At 37.9% G+C, this 23,187-nt stretch overlaps 1 protein-coding gene across 1 annotated transcript; it reads right to left on the bottom strand.

The window, feature by feature from the left end:
- Positions 1 to 1,324: 1,324 nt before the first annotated feature.
- Positions 1,325 to 23,131, bottom strand: Slc39a6 (solute carrier family 39 member 6). The gene is made up of 10 exons (XM_076836707.2): positions 22,426 to 23,131; positions 19,134 to 19,859; positions 17,548 to 17,731; positions 16,583 to 16,752; positions 14,929 to 15,147; positions 9,764 to 9,869; positions 6,376 to 6,753; positions 4,958 to 5,038; positions 3,552 to 3,742; positions 1,325 to 2,767 (listed from the first exon to the last, which is right to left on the bottom strand). Exons 2-10 carry the CDS (start codon positions 19,848 to 19,850, stop codon positions 2,615 to 2,617), a joined length of 2,199 nt encoding a protein of 732 aa, XP_076692822.2. The 5' UTR covers positions 19,851 to 19,859; positions 22,426 to 23,131; the 3' UTR covers positions 1,325 to 2,614.
- Positions 23,132 to 23,187: the final 56 nt, after the last annotated feature.

Genomic DNA, 23,187 nt, shown 5'->3' with positions numbered 1-23,187 from the left:
GTTTCACAATCCTCTCTCTCCTGAAGATCAGTTTTTGGTCTGGATCCTATAGCTCCTTCATCTTCCTCTCATTTTTATTCTCCTACAGAGCTACAGGAAATACCTGCTTAAGTCTTGCACATACCCACTAATGGGTTCACACTAAAGTGGGAACCATGGTTCTATTCATCTTGTTTTGGGGGACAGGTCCAGATACCCCCATCTTCAGAATCTCTGTGGAAAACATACAAGTTTCTATGTTCTCCAAACTCCTAGACGAATATTTCCAGCTATTATAGGAACTTCTTTATCTTGCACTAATCTAGCAGTGGCACTACAGTAGGGTCTAGATGTTTCTGAAGCAGAGTAATCATTCAGCTAAAGGAGCAGATGCTTTATTTTATCCTTACAGGTGCTCCCAACCAAGTAATTATTTTATTACTCATATTCCTTTTTTTAAAAAAACTTATAGTTGGACACAATACCTTTTTATTTTTATTTATTTTTATATGGTGCTGAGGATTGAACCCAGGGCTTCGCACGTGCTAGGCAAGCACTCTACCACTGAGCCACAACCCCAGCCCTTCCTTTACTCTGTTTGGGTAACAGAATGCTGGTCTCTTAGAAGGTCATAAGTAGGAGGTGGGACATTGTTCAATTGTTGTTGATTCTCATTAGAATTTAGACAAATAATACTCTTGCCAGGTGTAGTGGTGCACACCTTTACTTACAGTGACTTGGGAGGTTGGGGCAAAAGGATCACAAGTTTCAGGTCAGCTCTGATAATTCAGCCAGACCCTCAGCAACTTAATGAGACCCTGTCTCAAAGTAAAAAGTAAAAAAAAGGACTGGGGACATGGCTTAGTGGTAAAGTGGTCCTGGGTTCAATCCCAAGTACCGAAAAAAAAACTTAAAAACCTCTTTTTTCTCATCTTTTCGGGCTGGCTGTTTAAAAAAAAAAAAAAAAAAAAAAAAAAAAGGGACACCTGGGAAGAAACTGTGGACCAACAGTCTTTGAAATACCATTTATGATAAAGAATTTAGAACCAGAATAAGGTTACCCCTAAAATAATATATAAGTAATCCAGATACTATAATCTAGATTATAATTTAGAAAACCAGATTTATCAATTTTACAGAAACAGAAAGTAGAATGGTAGTTACCAGGGTTGGGGGTGGGAGGGTGAGGAATTATTGTTTTATGGGTATAGAGTATATTTTGCAAGATGAAAAAAATTCTGGAGGTCAAATGCACAACAATATGAATAGATTCAACACTACTGAAATACACACTTAAAAATGGTTAAGATAGTAAAACGGAATAAAGAATATGTGATATCTGATATTGAGTTGACAAGAAAAATTTATTTTGTAGGAAAGAAACATCTAGATATTGCCACAGATGGCCCTGGTATGTCCACAGTACCATATATAAAAGGACAATTGCTCACAATGACAACACTGAAGCACTGAATGATACCAAAGTACTTTCTGAAATCCAAGAAGTCAAATTACACTTAGAATGGGTTCTGATGTCCTCACATAGATCAAAGTTTTAATACTCTGACATTGGGAAAACCAGATAATCAATCATTATTATAGCTTTTGGTGATATATAACTTGGTGATAAGCAAGTCTTTTGGTGATAAACTTACAATACTCATCTGGCATATTGCCACACAAATAGTTAAAAATCCAATTTATTGGTCAAGTGACATATTGTTTGAATTCATTAAATATATTTGGACTTCATTTATACAAACCAATGTACAATAAGTTACCATATGAAAAGTGCTCACTGTTTTTACAGGATCGTTAATACTTTGGGAAAGATGTGTGTGAATGAACTCTATACTACTTTTGCCTTTTAAAATTTGCATCTAACATTTCTGCTCAATATTGCAACCAATTTTGTGATTTTTGTAAGAAATCAACAAGTCTTCAATTCTCAAATTCTTCTCTTTTCTTCCTCATCATAGCTTAAATTCAGTAAAGATCAATAGGTATCTTAGGCTTTGTGTACATTCTTACTCCTTAACACCAACAGTTCTTCAGAGGCCTGAAATCCAGTATAGGAATTACTGGTTACATTAAGTTCTACAAAAAGCATTAAAACATTTTCCCTGAAATATACAGAACATGTCATGCCAAGTCTCTTTTATACACTAAACTGGAAGTATTGGTTATTTGCACACATTTCCAAAACAGAATAATTTAAACATTAAACCGTACCTTCTATCTTATTTTTATTTTTTATTTTTTGGTACCAGGGATTGAACCCAGGGGGCTTAGCCATTGAGCCATATCCCCAGCCTTTTTTTTTTTTGAGACAGGGTCTCGCTAAGTTGCTCAGGACTTTGCTAAGTTGCTGAGGCTGGCTTTGAACTTGCGATCCTCCTGCTTCAGCCTCCTGAGTTGCTAGGATTACAGGCGTACGCCACCACGTCCAGCTAAACCATACCTTTATGTTATTAACATAACTGACCTTATAAGCGCAACAAATGGCAATATTCAATACAAAAATCACAAAATCCACTAGCTTTAAATGCTGCATTTTGTAGCACAAACTCATCTTCCTATGACCTAAACTATTGACAGCAATATTTTTTAAGCTACTCTAGCATTCATATCCTAATTAGAAATTTATACGAAACACAATTTTATGTTCAAATATGGAAATAAGTAACATAATTCCAAAACCCAAAAGTATCCCAGCATTCTGTAAAAAGAAATAGCCCCAACGGCTACATCCATGGTCACTAGCATCATTGTGCAGCATCTCAGGTACCTTAAAGAGAGGGGGGGAAAATAAGAGTCAACATTTAAATTTTTAGAACTACAGATTAATTTTCCAAAAATTTTTTAGGATAGTATACCAACTTTTATTTGTAGTTGAATATACTATGGGCAATTCATGAAAATATACATACTAACTCTAGGTAATGTTAATAGCACTTCCTAGTAGTTTAATTAACAATGATTATTGTGTTTTGAGCAAGTGAAAATTTTTATTAGTCCAGTTTGCTCCACTGTGAAATAGAAAACTATATTGATTGTCCTGCTTCAATTGATTGCCTGCATATCTGAACTAAACACAATGCATGGCTCACCTGAGTTCAGAGACCGGAAACCTTACACTACATAAAGTTTCAGCAATAAGATTGGCTGAGATTGTTTATGTGAACTTTGGTGACAAAAGCATATATAACTCCTTTGACAATAAGGACACTTTCAGCATTCTGAAATACACACAGCATGCCAACAATGTGGCTTGTTCTAGGTTTCCTACAAATCTATAGACAATTCAGTGCCTAATATCAAGACTCTACTGTAAAAAGATATATCAGAAGGGGCGAGTATTTATATGTATCTGGATATACATTAGGTAGCATAAAAATGTGCCTGTAATTAATCAACAATCACTCAACAGAATCTGTATTTTTATATCCCACTTTTAAAAATTTAGAATCATTTATTACTGCTGCATTTAACATAAAACCTTTTTGTGAATGAACTTTTACTGAATATTTCTTTTATTTAAGTAGTCAATGTCTGACTTCTTAAAAACTTACCATATCAACCAGAGCGACATACATGAATAAGCCAGCAGTAAGTGCAAATATCCACATGGAAACATTTTCAGCATAATGACCAATGAAAATTCCTGTTGCCATCCCAAGATAGGCCAGCATGGCTGACAAAGCGTTGTAAAGCACAGCCTGCTTAACGGTCATGCCAGCCTTCAATAAAACAGCAAAGTCACCTTTAATAGAAAATAGGATGAAGTAAGTGCGAAGTCATTTTTAAGATACCTTCTCTGATTTAAGGAAATTCTCCAATTTTTTTTTTTAAGGCAGGCAGGGAGAAAGAAAGAAATACCCAGCGTTAGAGCAGTGTTAATCACTAGAAATCATCCTAACAGTTCTATAAACTAAAAAAATCTTTTACCAAAGTTTTCTTGAGGCTTGCACTTTTGTCAGTGAATAAATACCATGAGTCTACTGACCATTGTGCTTTTAATAAATACCATGAATCTACTGACTATTGTTCTTTTGCTCTGCTTCAGGGAGCTTAGAACTGGCAACAAAGGGGGAGGAGAGGGTGGAGAGTACACATGAAATCATCAGCAAAAGCTAAAAGCACAATATAATTATGAGCTAATGAGTGTAATGTTACAATTTAAAAGGCGAAAAAGAGATGGAAATAGTTCAAAGAGGCCTCATGAGGCATGACGGATCTAGAATATGGAACACAAGTGAGATATTGAGGCTTATGAGTCCAAAAGTTGAACACATGCCAAGAAACAAAACAGAAAATGTTATCAGGGGTACGTGAACGAATGTGACCACAAGAAGAAAAACTAGAACACAAACTGGGATCCAAAATAACTATGAAGGTTTCAATTACCAATGACAAAGAATATTATTTAAAATACAACTCATTAGCCAAGCATGGTGGTGCAGGCCTATACTTCTAGCAACTTGGGAGGCTGAATTAGGAGGATCACAAGTTTAAGTGCAGTCTCAGAAACTTAGATCCTGTCTCAACACAAAAAGAAACTAAAGCCCCCGACCAAATCTCATCAATTCCCTCTTTTTTCAGCTATAATAAGATGCTCTTTCCCAACTTCTCTCTGTTAATGGAAGATGATTCCTTTGTATGCTATAGTTTCATTCACAGTGTGTGTATGAAGACAGTTCACTGATGTCACCAGTACATGACATTGAAAAATATTTGGTAGAGGAAGAGGGTAACCAGGTACCTCTTTGGCATACCCACACAGGCAACTGTGTACCTGTAGGATTCAGCCTGAAAACAAACTTGGCCAAGGAAGAAAGGAAAGCTGACTGGGTTAGTAGACTTATGGGAAAGGATGGAAGTTAAGAAGAAGCCTGCTGGAAAGCTCATCAGCAAAATCCAGCAACACAAAGACATTTTACTCCTATGGCAAATACAGTTTACATGGTCCTCTTCTTACCTAACTCATGAGGCAACTCATGACAAAACACAGCAACAGAAGTACTTAAACCACTTGACAAGCCTTCAGTGAAAGCAGCACCTGTATAAAAATCAACCAGAAGAAAATTTGCCACATGGGTTTGTATGTCTTTTAATACTGGCACCTAAAGTGGGGTAAAAAAAATAAATTATATTTTGGCTGTACAACCTTCCTACCCTATTATCTTCTTAATAAGAAATCTAAGATTACATTTCAGTGGGTCTAAAATACCCAGAGGAGCACAAACAAGTATGACAGAGAAAGGAAGGTTCAACTATGTCTTAGAAAGAGAGGATCTTCTAAACCTGAGAAGTAACTGTTACTACATAAAACACTCAGTCAGGAATATAAAATAAGCTGATCTAAAAGGTTTGGAAGAAAAACGCTTGCTATCAAGGGTGTAAATGTTTCACCGACCTCACTCAGGAATTCACTATATAATTAGACTTGTTTATATTCATTCTTTCATTATCTCACAAGGAGACTCAAATTGCTACCCCCCTTAACAAAGCCAACATTTTATACAACTGATCAGTTATCAACCACGACTGTGCATTTGGACATTAGTCCTTTGTCTGCTTACATCACATGCAACAGTTTGTGGAAGGAAGCACAACAGACTCCAGAGTATCCAGAGCCCAGGTTCATCTTGGTCTGGCTATAAAACAGCTCTGTCTCCTTGGACAAGTGTCACCTATCCAGACTTCAGTGTTCTAATTTGTAATTACTTTTATGATTCCTTCTAGATTACTAACATTTATAAACATTTTATTATCTACCATTGTGGTATAACAGCTTAATACAAAAATTCTGCAGTTCTTCTTTGGATATATTGGTAACTGGACTTATCAGATACATAAAGATTCTTTTAGCATAAAAGAAAAGATTTTACCTTAATAAGCATAGATTTTATTACTTATAAAGGAACTTCAATGTATAAGGGAGAAAAAACGTCCCACATTCTCCCTACAAGTTCTAGCCTGATGTTAAGACCTTTCTAGTGAAGAACTTTTGATGGTTCCAATTTATGCAACAGGCTAGGCACAGTTTCTAGCACTTAGTTCTGGCTAATATTTATTAGGAACTTCATTGTCAAAGTAGCCAAAGAGGAGAAAATTTTTGATCATCTTGAAAACCATTAATATCCTCATCTAAACTAACCTATTTTTTTAAAAATGGCAAGATCTACTTTCTTTTTTTTAATTTTTTTCTTAGATCTTTATTTTATTTATTTATACGTGGTGCTGAGAACCGAACCCAATGTTTTACACATGCGAGGCAAGTGTGCTACCACTGAGCCACAGTCCCAGCCCAAAACTAAACTATTTTTTTGTTCAATTTGTTTAATGTAACATTTTCTGAGTCAATCAACAAGGAACAGATATATAGATGTATACCAATTGCTAGGCCATCGCTGAAGTTGTGCAGGCCATCCCCCATTATCACCATCCAAGCCAACGTGGCAATGCCAGCATCTTTCAGCTCCTCCCGAGAGTAGCGCTGACTGTGACTGTGGGGGTGATGGTTTTGGTGGTGATGGTGATGGAGAATATGATGGTAGTCATGATGATGATGAATAAGGTCATCTGACTGGCCTAGTGTATCATGGAAATGTGAATGGCATTTGTTTTTGCACCCTCTGGGTACATATTCATTGTAGACTTCCTGAGGATGAGCATGAGCTATCATGACCTCTTCTTCTTCCAAGATTGCTGGTTGCTGAGAATCAAAGTGGGAGGGCTCTTGTGAGTCTGCTCGTAAATAGCCTTCAGGTCCTAGGAATCAACACAAAGGATATTGGGACAAAGTCAGAAGACTTCATTAATGTACTTGATTACATTTCAGACATTACCACTGACAATTAAGGTCAACAAATGATCTTAAAGCATGATAACTCTCTTACACCTACTGACCTAAGCATATTGTTGATAAAAGAGATTAACAGATCTTAATGAATTTTAGAAACTGAATGATTTAACAAATTAATGTATTCAAACATTAACCTTCAACAGCTATTTCTTCATTGTCCTTTAATTTCTTCTGCCTCCCTACAGGTTAAAAGATAAATTTTTCTGATCATTTTGATCTGCAATACCACATATAAATAAAGTTAAAAAAAGATGAATTTTTCTGATTATAAAAGAATCACATGATTATTTTTGAAAAATATATTGTTAGATATTTAAAATATATTCTAGAAAATTTTTTTTAGAAAAATACTGAAAGTTGAAATAAAAAATATGCATAATCTTGTCACCTGACTTCTTTTTTAAATAATAAAATTCAAGGAAAAACAAAATAATCTGAATTATTTCACCATCACCAAGAAGCATTTATTATGTGGGCAAAGAAAAGCAAATACCAACAATAAAGTTGTTCTTTATTTATTCTAGAATCAGTTTTTCTTTATCCTATAATCAATTTTTTGGAGGGCATTTCTGACCCCTTGGTCCAATTCTTGAGTAGCTACTTCCTCCCATTATTACAAATTTCACTGAATTCCATTCAAAAATTTGAGAGAATAGCTTCAGAAAGAAGAGTGAAAGCATTTATCTTGATCTTTAGGAGAAAAAAAACCCAGCATGTTGGAAAATTTAGGGTGAACAGAAAACCTTACAGATAGGCAGTAGTAACAACAGAAGTTTTTGATCCTGTAGTCAGTCAGTATCCACTGAGCACCTATGTCATGCTGAGCATTTTGGCCCTGGGGATAGATTGAAGATAACAAAAATACCTGCCTTCAAGAAACTTAAGTATTTGTGGGGAAAGAGCCACTTAGCTAGGAAGTACTTGTACAAACAAGTAATCTGAGGCACTGGTAAGTACAAATTAGTAAAGGGTAACATGAAAGAGAGTGACTGGAAGATCTGTATTTGAGCAATGAGGAAAGCCTTTGAGGAGGAAGCATCTGAGCTTTTAAAGGATAAGAGGAATTTATATGAAAATCTGGGAGAAGGGCATTCAAGCTGAAGGAACATTGAGTGCAAGGCCCTGAGACAAACCTGTGCTCACTGTGAGAAAAAAAGGACATAAGGCTGGAGCAGAGTAAACAATGAGGGAGATGAAGGGCATGATAGGACTTCAAAGGAGTTTGATCTAAAATATGAATCTTGGGGCTGGGGTTGTGGCTCGGTGGTAGAGCGCTTGCCTAGCACGTGTGAGGCACTGGGTTTGATCCTCAGCAGCACATAAAAATAAATAAATAAATAAATAAAATAAAAGTGTTGCGTCCAACTACAACTAAAAAATAAATAAATGAAATTTAAAAAAATTAAGGTGCTATGTCCATCTACAATTTACATATATATGAATCTTAACAGTGTACAACAAAAATGCCAAACCAACAGTCATTACAGAAAAACAGTACCTTTACAGTAGAGAAAGATGGGAGACAGAACCTGAGCCAAGTGATCAAAATTAGCACCACCTATAAGTGACAGAGCTTCATATTGGGCAGCACATCATGTTACTAAAAAGGGTACAACACCCTTTGTGGAAGCGACAGAGCATCATATTGGGTGGCACATCATGTTACTACAAAGGGTACAACACCCTTTGTTGTACTTCCTACCCAAACTCATCATTTAATCATTAAAAGACATTAGACAAACTCAAAATGAGAAGCAATTAAATGGAACATTTGATTCTGAATTGTATTCTGGACCGTTTTTTTCTTTTTTTTTTTTTTTTTTGTGGGGGTGAAGAAATTAAGATAACTGGAAAAAAACAAACCAAAAAAAAAAGAACAGAACAAGTTGTATAGACTACAGAATGACACTGCACCAACAGAAATCTCCTGATCTTTTTTTAAAAAATTTTCTTTTAGTTGTAGTTGGACATGATACCTTTATTTCTTATTTATTTTTATGTGGTGCTGAGGATTGAACCCAGGGCCTCGCACATGCTAGGCGTGTGCTCTACCACTGAGCCACAACCCCAACCCAGAAATCTCCTGATTTTGATAAGTGAATTGAACTGTGGTTATAAACAAAATGTCCCTTTTCATAGGAGACATACTCCGCAATATTTAGAGGCAAAGAAGTGTCACGTCCACAACTTATTCTCAAAGTAGTTCAGGACAAAAAAATATGTGTATGTGTATATAGACAGAAACAGAGAAAATGACAAATAAATTTAATAAATAAATAGGGCTGGGGATGTAGCTCAGTGGTGGAGTGGCTGCCTAGCATGTGCTAGATTGGTCCTGGGTTCAATCCCTAGTGCAACAAACAACAAAAAACAAATATCTAATAAATAAATAAACAAGGAATCTAAAATAGAGAAGGGGATATTAGAATTCTTTCTATTATTTTCAAATTGTTTATTTTCTTTTTACTTTTTTAAAGTATATATTTTTTAGTTGTTTAATGAACCTTTATTTATATGTGGTGCTGAGAATTGAACCCAGTGTCTCACTCATGCTAGGCAAGTGCTCTACCACAGAGCCACAACCCCAGCCCTCAAATTGTTTCTGTAAGTCTGAACTGATCTCAAAATAAAAACCTGTAAGGATTGGGGATATAGCTAGGTGGTAAAGTGTGTACTTAGCATGAATGAAGCCTTGGGTTCTATCCCCAACAAACCATCTCCCCACCAAAAAAATACAGAAAAAGAAATGTAAATATACACAGAAACAACTTACTAATTGAAAAATTTTAAAAGTATGAGATACTGAAAAAAAATAATATAATCACACCTCTTTCAAATAGTCTGAGTTGCCTACAAATCCCAGTGCAACCCACTCTGCCTTGTTCCTGGCCCTCAGATTCACTCATAGGGACTTACGATCATCTGTATCTACTTTCTCCTCATTTGTGGAAAGTTGAGATTCATACTTGGACAACTGCTTCTTAATCTCCACGTCATCGTCATTTTCAGGTTTTTTTTGATTCTAAAATAGTAAGGGAAAGCAATACTTTGAAACACTTGATTTGATATAGGAAAAGACAATACAATTAACACATTTCTACCAGAATGAAAGCCATCTAAGGACAGGGCCTGTAATGATTTGCATAGTACTTACTAGTGAATCTTAGGCATGGTAGCTGTCAGAAAATTAAAGAATGCCTCAGTAATATGAGATGTAGGAAAATCACACATTAATCCTCCTGAAACTAATACTGAATGCCTCCTAGATCATCTACTCTAGCTGTGGTCTTACACAAGCAGCATATCATCCCCTGGGAACTTGTCAGAAAGGCACACTCTTAGGCCACAGCCTAGAACTGATGAGTCAGAATTTGGATTCTAATTAGATCCCCAAGTGATTCATCCCCACATTAAAACAGAAACTCTACCTTAGGTTATTAATTTAGAACCAGTTAGAGGCATATCCTTCAGGCACTAGATGATCTGCTATCCAACTAGGCATGGAAAACCCATACTTCTCAGAGTTTTCATAACTGAAAAACTATACTAAAATACTTTTCCTATCAAAACACCATTAACATGTTTTCTCTTTTTAAACAAGTCTCTGTCACAGCCTTGAAATTATCACTAGGCCTTTTTTTTAAACCACCCCAAATACTGTGTTTGAGAGATTGTCCTTGAGTCAAAGCAACATTTATATTATATAAAGGTCACACTGACAATGGTGTCTGTGTATTACCTACTTATGCAAAGATAATATTTAAAATGATGAAAATTATCATACAAATAGTGAATTTCTTATTTGTACTACCTCTGAGTATGACTTAAACAATTGCCACCCAAATTGAGGTTATACTTTAGGTCTAACAGCATGTAAGGTTTCTTTTTTTTTAAACCAACATAGACCAAACTTTATATTTATCCCTACCATAGTGCCTCAGAGAAAGTACTTAGATATTTGTGAAAATAAATGAAATCAAGATTTTTTTTTTTTTTTTTTTTTTGTGGTGCTGGGGATTGAATCCAGGGCCTTATGCATGTGACGTAAGCACAAATTCAGGATATTTGAAAAGAATTTTTTTTTTTTGTAGTTGTGGATGGATTTTTATTTATTTTTTTATGCATTGCTAAGGATCAAACCCAGTGTCTCACACATGCTAGGCACTGAGCTACAGCCCCAGACCAAATTCAGGACATTTTTTAAAGTTTGATTTAAAACTTTAAATCAAAGTTACTTTTTGATTGACAAATAGTAATTGCACATATTTATGGAGTGAATTAAGGGTATCTTAAATAATTTTTGTTGGTGCTTTATTTCTCATTGAACAATGACTTTAGAACTTAGAGCTTAATAAATTCTTTTATTCTTTAAGTATTAAGAACTTATAAATATTTCTGTGCTAAATAATGACAGCTCAACATAAAACAAGATAGTTTCTGTTGTCATGGGGCTTATTATCCATAGGGAGGGGATGTTACACAGATAATTATATAATTTTTTGCTTGCAATCTTTGTTACATTTTACAATAGAAAAACATAGGGTGTTATTAGAGGCTATCATAAAAAGACTTACATAAGTTTCAGGACAAGCTTTTGAAAAAGTATGATGATTGCACCAAGACTTAGGGATAAGGAGTTTGTCAGGGAAGGGTGGAGTAGGCAGTATTCCATGCAAGGCAAAAAATGAGGAGAGGGCTCTGAAACATCAAGGGGCCAGCATCATCCTGGAACTAAAGGTACAAGGTGGCTGGGGCCTGGTAGGCCAGAGAGAGGGTGGCTAGAGACAGGGTTGAGGCAACAAAAGTAGTTCAGACGATGCAAACCGTGTTAAAAGTGGTAGCCTGGGGCTGGGGTTGTGGCTCAGTGGTAGAGTGCTTGCTTAGAATGTGTGAGGCCCTGGGTTTGATCCTCAGCACCGCTTAAAAAAAAAAGTAAATAAAAAAATAAAGATACTAAAAAAAAAAAAAAAAAGAAAAGAAAAAGAGTGGTGGCCTTTGTCCACAAGGAAATGAGAAGTCACAGAAGGATTTTAAATAGTGGTGTATAATCTCATCATCCTTTTTTTTGGGGGGGGACGTGTGTGTGTGTACCGGGGATTGAACTCAGAGGCATTCAACCACTGAGCCACATCCCAAGCCCTATTTTGTATTTTATTTAGAGATAGGGTCTCACTGAGTTGCTTAGCACCTCGCTTTTGCTAAGGCTGGCTCTGAACGCACAATCCTCCTGTCTCAGCCTCCCAAGCCCCTGGGATTACAGGTGTGTGCCACGATGCTCAGCTCTCATCATCTTTTCATTTAAATAAATCACTGCCAGCTCTGTGAAAACTGGACTGGGAGAGGAGGAAGAGAAAATCATGTGCACAGGTTAGTTAGGAAGTAACAGCTGTCACTAAGGTTAGAGATAATCAGGCCTAGATTAGAATGACTGCAAGGAAGAAGGGGAGAAATGGAAATACCATGAACTTATTTATTTAATAAAAACTGGCTGGGTATGGGGAAGAGAGGGATGTCACAAATGATTCCCTGGTAGTAAGTAAGTTTAAAGATGAATTCTTATGAGGGTCCAACTATATAAATACATATCTAGTATGAGATAGAGATTTCAGACTGACTTAAAATTATGCAATATAGAATCTCCCAGGAGTGTAGCTTGGCTTTCTGAAGGAAAATTCCAAATAAAATGCCCTATTATGGGACTGAAGAACTCTCAATATTCACCATTTAATGAGTTTTTTTTTTTTTTGAGGGAACAAGATTGGTATTAAGTATCAATCACCAACATCTGGATGTCCTTGACCAAAAACAAACTCAACATATTCTAAACAAGGAAGAGAACATATAATGTTTGTAAGACTCCCATGGAAAGATTGTGTCTAGAAATTACACTTACTTGCTGCCTCCTAAGTGCTTATATACTAGAGATAGTAATTTTTGAAAAATATTTTTAGCTGTAGATAAGACACAATACTTTCTTTCTTTATTTTTATGTGGTTCTGAGGACCAAACCCAGTGACTCTTATGTATGAGGTAAAGGCTCTACCACTGAGCTAGAACCCCAGCTTGGAGACAGTATATATTCAAGCCAGACTGGTAAAGCAACTGAGAAAGGGGAACATGGAAGATTACTTCCTAGATTAAAAACGAATAAACTGATGGGTATGGTAGTGCATATATGTAATCCCAGTGGTTCAGGAGGCTGAGACAGGAGGATCCCAAGTTCAAGGCCAGCCTCAGCAAGTTAGCAAGGCTGTAACCAACTTGGTGAGACCCTGTCTCAAAATAAAAAACAAAAGTGCTGAGGATGTAGCTCAGTGGTAAAGTGCCCCTTGGTTAAATCCCCAGAAACAAGGTTGGGGGTGAGGGGCAGTGAGGAAGCAATTCATTTTTTTTTTAAGTTTTTTTTTTTTTAGTTGTATATTTTAGTTGGAAACAATATCTTTATTTTATTTATTTATTTTTATGCGGTGCTAAGGATCAAACCCAGGGCCTCACTCATACAGGGCAAGTGCTCTACCACCGAGCTACCACCCCAGCCCGGAAGCTATTCTTATTAGTACTTCTTCCCTCCAAATTTAAGTCTACTAAAGAGAAGGTTTAAGGCTGGGTGCAGTGGCGCACTCCTGTAATCCCAGTGGCTCAGAAGGCCAAGGCAGAAAGATTGTGATTCAAAGCCAGCCTCAGCAACTTGGTGAGGTCCTAAGAAACTTAGCAAGACCCTATCAATAAAATTTTAAAAAGGGCTGGGGATGTGGCTCAGTGGTTAAGTGTCCCTGGGTTCAATACCTGGTACAAAAAGAAAAAAAAAGTTCAAAAATTGCAATGTGAGATTTTAGTAACTGTAAAACCCATAAGGGCAAATGTTCATGGGAGGGAGGAGGCTGCTCTCCTGTTCACACATGCACTTGATTCCCACAGTGAGCTCAATGCAAGAATCAACTGTGTTAGTTTTCAAACCTCTTCATGCCAGTTAAACTTGTTACTATAATTGCACAATTTAATTACATGTTGCTCAAACTATGACATGATGTGAGAATAGCTACTTCGATGAACATGTAAGTCGAATGCACTTAAAAAACTCAGACAAGTTGCTAAAAACAAAAAAACCCAAAAAACTATTAAATCATGTAAGATAACCACTGTATAAAATATTTAAAATTTCCAAGATCTAGATTCTACATTTAGAATAGCTTTACAAGTTTGTAACCTTTTCTTCAATTTTACAGAAACTAAAATGGGAAATTATACATGAAATGTTCATGGTTATTTTAAAAAACACATATGACATATAATACAAAACTTCAACTCAAAGAAAATCCTGATCAACATCAAATGAGTGTAGATATTTTGTTAAATTAATGTGTCTGGGATGTGCACTCATCACTTTAAGAGTCCCTTCCAATAATCTTTCAACTGACTTGTCTGACCACATCAGATAGAAAGGCAGATGACCTTAGGGGACTCAAAAGGTATTTTTGCCAGAAATAAAAAAACTTAACTTGGCTTCATACTATTTCATGGTTTAATTTGCAAAGAGCAAGCCTGTGAAAGTCACATACCCTTTTAAAGAGAACAATCAGCTACTGGATAAATAACTTAAAATTAAACACAATAGTTAATCATAAACACCAGTAAGTATTTGTAACACTTCTAGTCTTGAAAATCCAGCTTGTGCCTTGTGTTTGCTAATTTATATGAATGCTTATCATTGCCTTTCTTATTTTCCCATGAATTACAAGGAACAGTAAAGATAGAAAACTCCAGGATTATCAAGATACAGAACTGGGGCTAGGGTTGTGGCTCAGCAGTAGAGTTCTTGCCTAGCACGTGTGTGGCCCTCAGCACCACATAAAAATAAAAAAATAAAGGCATTGTGTCCAACTACAACTAAAATATAAATTAAATAAAAAATACAGAACTGCTCTACAGGAATGTCCTCAGGAATAAAAAGTACCTTGAAGGTATAGAACTCCTCTTGAGCAATGATCATATACCCTTCATGAGATACTCTAACAATCTAGTTAGAGTGCTACTCTAAGTGAATGTCTGATGCAGTGAGTACTCAGTATGCATTTTCTTACCTTTTTCTTCTTATCTTTAAACTGCTTAATCAATGTAAGTACGTGTTCAACAAGAAACATGAAATACAAGCCTCCTAGAGCCGTCAGACCTTTCCATGTAGAATCAAAATAGGTACTTTCTTCTATGTTTTGAGATGACAGATGACTGAAAAGTGGACCTCTTTTCATTTCCATTGCTGGTTCTTCATGGCTATGACTATGATGGTGACTTGCATGAGACTGAAAGCAAAATGATATGTAATTTGTAAATTCATCAGTGTCATAAATGTCAGAAAAATTGGTTGGGTAGTAGGGTCAAATTTGAAATCATTTAGAATTACGCAATTAATGGGGTACTTCAGAGTTGAAGGGAGAGTAAAAATGAAATGCCCAAGTATGTTATGTATATTACGCATGCACTTAATAGAGTAGTGGATCTGTTTAGTATAAAGACAGATATAGTCCCCAGAAATCCTCATAATATAGATAGGGAGTATTCTCAATGTTTGACAAGTTGCCATAAACACAATTAACAGGGAAATGCTATATTTAATAAGACATTGTATCTACTGCTCATACTTCCAACTGAGAGGTTCATAATGGGGTCAGAATGGCCTTGTAAGAATCTAGTCTGTGTGTAGTGATGGTCCTGGCAGATATCTGAGATTCAGGTTCACAGACCCAGGAGCCAAAGCTGAGTGTAGTAATAACAAGCTATTGCTACTACGTGTGAGGGAACCCGATGTGGAGCACACTAACTGAGGCCACAGGGACACCCCATGCCAGGGCTACATCGTGTAGCATGTATTCTTGAACATCTGTCATCTGGTGGTCAGAAAGCTTGTCATAGCAAAATAGTTTTCTTTCACTATTGAATAGAATATGAGTTTTGTATGTCCTAGGAATGGAATGATTTCATTTTCCTACTTACCTGAAAAATCTCTAAGGGAAATTTAAAAAGTGAGATCCAAATATTTTTGGCCTGAAATGTATCCCAAATATTTAATGGACAAATAAACTCACTTTACCAAACTTGTTTTACTTAAGAATTCACTCATGTTATAAAGTGTGGAGTTCTAAAAATAAATAAATAAATAAATTCAACTCTGAAGAAAACCTCTAGGTTTCTTGGGAACATAAAGGTCATATATTTTATTTGTGTGGCTATTACATAAACAGATTAATTCTCATCCATCATTACAGTCTATCACAGTACTAATATCTGAGCAGAATTTTTTTTAAATTAAGTAGGTTCAAAAAATTAAGTCCATATTTAGCAGATTTCCTTATAAAGAAAAGAAAAAAGCAAGTATTAAAGTCTAGACAAAAATGTATATTTCAGGGCTGGGGATGTGGCTCAAGCGGTAGCGCGCTCGCCTGGCATGCGTGCGGCCCAGGTTCGATCCTCAGCACCACATACAAACAAAGATGTTGTGTCCACTGAAAACTAAAAAAATAAATAAATAAATATTAAAATTCTCTCTCTCTGTCTCTCTCTTTAAAAAAAAAAAATGTATATTTCAGTTACCAAATATATTTTAAAACTAAATTCTCTAAATCAAATTTCTAACATTTTATATGTAATGATACAAAGAATTCTAATATAAACTAAATATACACAAATATTTTCAATACTGAATAAAAACACATTGGTAGAACAAATTACTGTACTTACATGTGGAAGAAGGTGTAATAAAGCATCGCCACTCAAAGTCCCAACGGCCAATGCCACAAGGAAACTTAGGAGAAATTTGAAAAACACTCGATTCATGAGAGGCACCAAGATTACCCCCAGCAAAGATAGGAAACTGATGATGGAAATGGCTATAAAGCCACCAACCCAGGCTGTTGTAACAGAGCAAAAGAAAAACATAGTCAATAAACTTCTAAATGGAGACCTTTGGAGAATGACATAAAGCAACACTGAAAAACAAAAAAGTTATAAAGATACAAAAATTCAGTGCAAAAAAGACTGTAGCAATAGCACCATAACCAAAAAAACACTGACAGCTCAAAGGAACAAGCTGGCTGGTAATTAAGAACCCTCCAGGTGAGGGGAATAAGCCTAGTAGAAACGCTTCAAGTGGGGATAGAAGGAGGAAAAAAGCATTACCAAGGATGAATGCTAGCTCAAGCTTTTGGATTCCCATTATCCATAACAGCTAAGTTAAGAAGGCTGGAGTTGGGCAGACAGAGAGACGAAAACAGGGAACTCAGTGATTTCCCCAGTAAATAAGGCAATTATTTCTTGCCCATTATTGCTTTTGAACAATGTGACCCTACATTACAACATGGCTTATCTTAATTTTATTTACCAAGAACTAGGCTCCTAAGCAGAAGAGATAAACTGATTTCCCCCCTAAATAGTATATCATGATATTTAAAAAGCCCAAATTTGAGGTGATCCTGATACCTCCTCCTGTGGGATGATTTCCAACAAATCATCATCTAAGTTTTCTTTCTTTCTTTTTTTTTTTTTTAGGGGGAGATTAACATACTTGCTTTCTTCACATATAGGGCAGAGAACAACTAAAATGATACAGGTAGAAATGTGTTAAAGAATGAATAGATGCAAATATAAGAACAACATAAATGTCTCTACTGGAAATTATTTTTTACATTAAAAAAATGCAATTCTACCTATTTGTAAAGAATAGGTCTTTGGAGGGATTTCAGCTTTCTTTTCACTTGTTGTATGAATCAGACAAGATCTAGCATCAATTTGATTGATGATGGCTGGGCAGAGATAGTTGAACTCAGTGGCATTCAGTGGAATTTGGATGCCCATGCCATGAGATGTAAGCAGCTTTGAAGCATTGAAACACTGAAAGAAACAAAGCAGTGAGTCACCAAAAGATACTACCTTTACAGAATCTGAAAATTCATTCTGACAAAACATCACCTTTACCTTATTAAAGCTATTTCTTCATTTGTTTAAGTCAGTGCAAGTTAAAATCAACTTTTGTTTTCAGTACTTTGGAACTTGCCTCTAGGTGTGTGGAGATCCTGTGTCACATGGTGATATGCTACCCTCTTCTGCCTACTTGGGAGAAGCAGTTACATCACTAGTCACCTAGGGAGAAAGCCTCAAGTAGAACAAGCTTGGGGATAAATGGAGATTCACAAGCCTGTTAACTCATTGTATAAACCTATTAAGGAAATGAGCTTTAATTTCGAAATGCAGTTCATTAGAGATTGAGAAATATATTTTAGTACAAACGCTATCCTACTTGGTCCAAACAAGCCCAAGACATGTTGTTCTCCCAGCAATGACTCTACTTGCAAAAACTTAGCTCAGTTCTGTCTACATACCTGGCAAAATAATGCTCTAGAATGAGAATATTAAATTATTCAGATTATGCTTGTGGAGGGCAATGCTGGATAATAAATGAACTTGTATAGGCAAGAAGATGTTTTGAACAATTTAATTGGATGACAAGCTCAGTTTGAAGAGAAACTCCTCTGTGCCATTTAATCTCTCCACCAAAGGAGTGGGGTGAGGTGGAGGGACTCAGAACTGGCTATAGTACCTGTTTCTCATCTTTTGTAAAGACATTGCAAACTCTCATAATTCTCGGCCAATCCTACTCAAAATGAACTTCATCACCAGCATTGCTATGGCAATAGTGAAATTCTCGCAAACATGGTACAGTTATATGCTGGTTTGAATGAAGTACTTCTTTCTCTCTTTCTTTCTTTCTTTTTTGACGTCTCTCAGCCAAGGCGAATTATAAAGAGTCTGAAAATCTATTTTAGAAATATCATGTGAACTCAAAACCTTCTGATGAGATCTTTCACTTGCTCAGCCCAAGGACATTCTTGGTAACTACTTAATTTCATGCATTTCACAAATCATTGTGATTCTTCTGTCAAGGAGGCACCATAGTTTCTCTCTGATGTTCTTAAACCCCTTTCAACAACACTTTTCCCTAAAACACAGATTGTAACTTGTACTTTTTCAACCCTCCATTTTCTTCTTCTTCTTTTAAATGGTGCTAGGAACTGAACCCAGGGCCTCACACATGGTAGACACTCTTATCACTAAACCACATCCCACTCCCTGCTATTTTTCATTGATAATATTCACCTTTATAAAGAATCCACCCCAAAATATCTTTTTATAGATATCTCACTGTTTTATTTTTACTTTACATTACTTATAAACAAGACAGAATAGCAGCGACAATCAGACGAGCAGTTTTAATAATGAGTAGCATTTATCTTACCTCTTGAGTATTGTCATTTATGTTTCTGGAGTACACAAAGCCCTTTCTGGGCTCACTCACAGACTCATTGATTTTCCTACTAGCCAGCCGGCCCACCCGGGTCTTTTCTGTGATACTGGGTGGGGTGGAACTGCTTACGTCTTTGAGGAGTTTTCCAGATTTCAGAGTCTCTACTGTCTCCAAAAAGTGAGTCCCTTCAGAGACAGTGTTATACACAGTTGAGGTCACTACACTGGCACTGACGCTCTCCTTGACATTTCTTCTACCATCGGTGTGTTCTGGCCGGTGAGATCCTTTTCCCTGGCTGTTTCGAGGATCTTTACTTGAAGCATCAGAGTCATGGTCTGGGCAAAGAGCTTTCCGATTATTTTTACCGGAAGCAGCATGATTCCTGTGAGAGTGACGGTCGTGGTCAGGATGATGCTCGTGGTCATGGTGTATATGGATTCTTTTAATCTTATCTATGCCTATATTCTGAAGCAATTTTCTGAACCCTTCAACTGATAAGGAATTGTTCTCCCCATAGCGGTAGAAGAGCTGTTGCACATGATGTTGCTGTGTGGTAAATGCCAAGTCAACATTAATGCCAGATTCCCAGTTTGGATTGATTTTCTCAGTGGTCTGAGAGAAAGCAGCTGCTGATTCTAGTTCTTGAAGGAGATTTGTGACGGAAAGGGCTAAGATCAGGACCAAGATAACAGATAAATTCTTTGCCATTGCACCTTCCTAGAAAAGAGAGAAAAGAAAAACTCTCTACCTCACTCCTGTAACAATTTGAAACTTCATGCTAAAAATGAATGTACAATGTATGGCCATATAACCTTAAACATGTCTGATCTCATTTGAAAATGAATGTCTAATCATATAAAGTTTACACAGAATCATTTAATATGATTAGTGTGGTTCAAGGTACTGTGAAGATACGGAGAACTAGAGTTCTAGGGTCTCCCCTTGCATTGTTAAAACACACAAAGCAAGTGGAGAACAGCTTAGTGCTAACAGGCAACTAATTCAGACATTCCTGTAGCCACAGCCATACTGGTAACTACTTATTGTGCTGGGAACAGTAATTCAAAACAAAACCATACTTAACTAACTTCACCAACACCACCATTTCATGAAAGAATCTTTTAACACATACACAAAGTAGAATAATCATCTCAGAATTCACATTTAAGGGCTGGAGTTGTGGCTCAGTGGTAGAATGCTTGCTTAGCAAATGTGAGGCACTGAGTTAGAACCCCAATGCCACATTAAAAAAAAAAAAAACTAAACTAAATAAACAAAATGAAGTTATTAAGAAAAAAAAGAATTCACATTTAAAAATTTTCTTAAACTGATAATAGTCTCCTTATACATAAATTCATTTAAGGTCCCTTTCCCTATCCTACATCTCAAAGGTACTTAATTTTACCATTTTTTTGTGTTTTCATGATATTTTACAGCCATACTCAAATAAATGTGTACTTTAAACACACAAATGAAATCTTTCTCCCTACCACTCAACAATGAATTAGACATGTCATGTTAGTATACACAGATTACCCTGATTCTTTTAAATGACTGCATCAGAGCTCTTTAAATAAATTAAACTCCATGAAAAACTCACTATCTTATTCTTATATTGCTACAAACCAGTGAAAGTTTTATCATAAACTATTACTCATTCTCATAATAGTGTTTAGAACACAAACACTATTCCCCAAAGAGGATTTAGAATGTGAGTTGGGGCTTAAAAAGCAGAGGAAGGTATCCTCAGTTCAGGACCCAGCAAACGTTCAGGACCAATGGTAAGTGGTGGCCAAACCCATGTCCCGGTAAAAGACACAGAGAAGGAGTTTCACTAAACAAAAGCAAGGGGCAACCAGCTATTCTACTTTGGATCAACTTTCATATTCATGACCTCATCTGAAAAGCCTATGATACCAATTTTGCAAGCTGAATGAGGAAAACACAAATGAATGATGAGGCAGTACTTGTTAAACTCATGTGTTGCCCAAGTGCTGATTACCATCCTGGGAGCAGTGGTATAAGTAGGGTATGACTATACTCCTGAAGCTTCATGGGCAGAAGTTTTGAGAATTCATCTAACAGGCAAAAGAGAACTATTAAGAAATCATTCCAACAAAACAGAGAGGGGTAGAGGGAGGCAAACCAGTGAGGGGCCAGGTGAGGGGTGGGTGAGGACAAGAACAGTGGCAGCTCCAGGCAGCTTCCTGCTTTCCTTCAAGGAGAATGGGGAGGGCAGCCTCAGACCCATCTCTGATCTTCTCCTGGGCAAGTTGCTTATGTCAGAGGGAAAAAGAAAGCCAAAGGAAATGGCCTTGAAAAAAAGGGCCAGTGGTGACAACGGAAAGGGGGGCACAATGCTTTCTTTCTAAGGGCTTTTTATTTTTTAAAGAGTCAATACTTTTTTGAATATGGGACAGAGGTATGACAGAATAAAAATATACATATATATATAGAAAGGAGACAAAAAAGGAAGTCTAAGAAAAATAAAATAGTAATTTAAAGTTTTGCATACCTTGCCTATCACTCTCCCAACTCTGTCACTCCCAAATTCCTGGGAAATCTATAAATCTGAGAGTTACCATAAATTCACACACTTATGAAAATTACTGTTAAATTAGCTTGTGCAATAAACAGGTTAATCAAAGAGGGGCATTATATTTTAAGGAACCTATAATTTGGGGGCTTTCCAACCAAATTATCTGACCAGAATAACTGATCAGATAATGGAGATCGCGTCGGCCTAAGGATCCTGAAAACGACCACACCATCCTAAGCTGGTCTTGTGATCACCAGCCTGATGTCATCCCTATATACCTTCCCAAGCTCACCCCTTACCAAGTTTCCTTTAAAAGAGGAGCAGGAACCCCAAAACCGCGCCCCTCACTCTCCAAAGGGCCCGGCATTCTCCTTTGAATGTTTATCTGCTTTCTTAAACAAATTTGTGTCCCGGCTCGTGCTGAAATTCTTTTCCATCGCGAATGCCCAGGTCCCCAATTGTCCTGAGTCGAGGTTTCCCCCGCTCTCCGGGAGCTCCTCGAACGCACCTCCCGTGACAGAATGAAAAGTACAGACCATCTCCTCAGAAAGTCCTCCGCTGGACCCCGATGCCCATCTTCCCACCCAAAGCTGGGAAGACCCGCTCTCCAGGTGCTCCTGGCGGGCTCCCTCCAGCATCCTTTCTCTACAGTCCCGCTGCCTGGCCCCAGGACCCTGTCTCGGTTAATCCCCCGCCTGCAGGGCTCCCTTCCCGTCGCCTCACTCTAGAACTTGACGGACTCACCTCTCGGCGGCCTCGCCGTCCCACCGCCCGGCCCCTCGCGCCGGTTCGGTTCTACGCCGGCGGTTCGAAAGGATGGGAACCGACCCGTGCTTATCTCTCCCAGCACCTTTACAGAGCACAAAGAAGCGACAGTCTCATCGGCCCGGCGGTCCCTTGGTTCGCGGGTACCGCCGAGCAGCCACTGGGAAGCCGCGCCCCGCGCCCCTGCCTCCCCGGAGCAGGACAATCAGTAATTAACGCCGCGTGCAGCGCGAAGCCAGGGATCACCGCCTCCTGCGGCCAGTAGCACCGCGCACGCGCAGCGCGGCGCCGGAATCCGGTCTCTAAAGGCCGATCCGCTTTCCGCGTGTTCGCCAACGCCGCCGGGCTCGCAGGGGCAGAAGGGGCGGGGACGCGCGGGGTTAGAGGTGTTGGCGCGGTTCCCAGAGGACTGGGAGCAGTTGGCGGGTCCTTTTCTTGATCCCGTCTGCGTCCCAGCGCTTCTCTGAGGCCTGAGACTCGCTTGCCAGGGCTACCCGGGCCAGCCTCTTCTGCTGCAGGGAGCCGGGCCAGAAGGGACCGCCCTGGCCCAGGAGCCCCGGTGCTTCTGGAGGGTCCCGAGGCACTCGGGTCGGACTTGGCTGGTGCGCTGAGCCCAGGTCCTGGAGATAGAGTTAAAGTTCGCGGCCCCGCCGGGGTTGGGGCGTGCGCTGGAGAATCAGCCCGGCCAGACGGGGCGGGGCCTGCGGGGGCGCTGGTCGCTTTGGCCCCACCCCCGGCCGC

The sequence above is a fragment of the Callospermophilus lateralis genome, chromosome 17 (assembly GCF_048772815.1).
Source record: "Callospermophilus lateralis isolate mCalLat2 chromosome 17, mCalLat2.hap1, whole genome shotgun sequence".
In the NCBI taxonomy this organism is placed as follows: Eukaryota; Metazoa; Chordata; class Mammalia; order Rodentia; family Sciuridae; genus Callospermophilus; species Callospermophilus lateralis.
Note: the sequence above shows the minus strand (reverse complement) of the source record. Positions and strands in the feature narration are given on the sequence as shown.

Bases quoted from the DNA above. Each gene is read 5' to 3' on its own strand.
- Slc39a6 (XM_076836707.2), bottom strand. From the start codon at position 19,850: ATGGCAAAGAATTTATCTGTTATCTTGGTCCTGATCTTAGCCCTTTCC. The intron at 16,753-17,547 runs GTAGAATTGCAT...CTGTTACAACAG, and splicing joins GACCTATTCTTTACAAATAG to CCTGGGTTGGTGGCTTTATA. The intron at 15,148-16,582 runs GTAAGTACAGTA...TTTTGCTTTCAG, and splicing joins TATTACACCTTCTTCCACAT to TCTCATGCAAGTCACCATCA.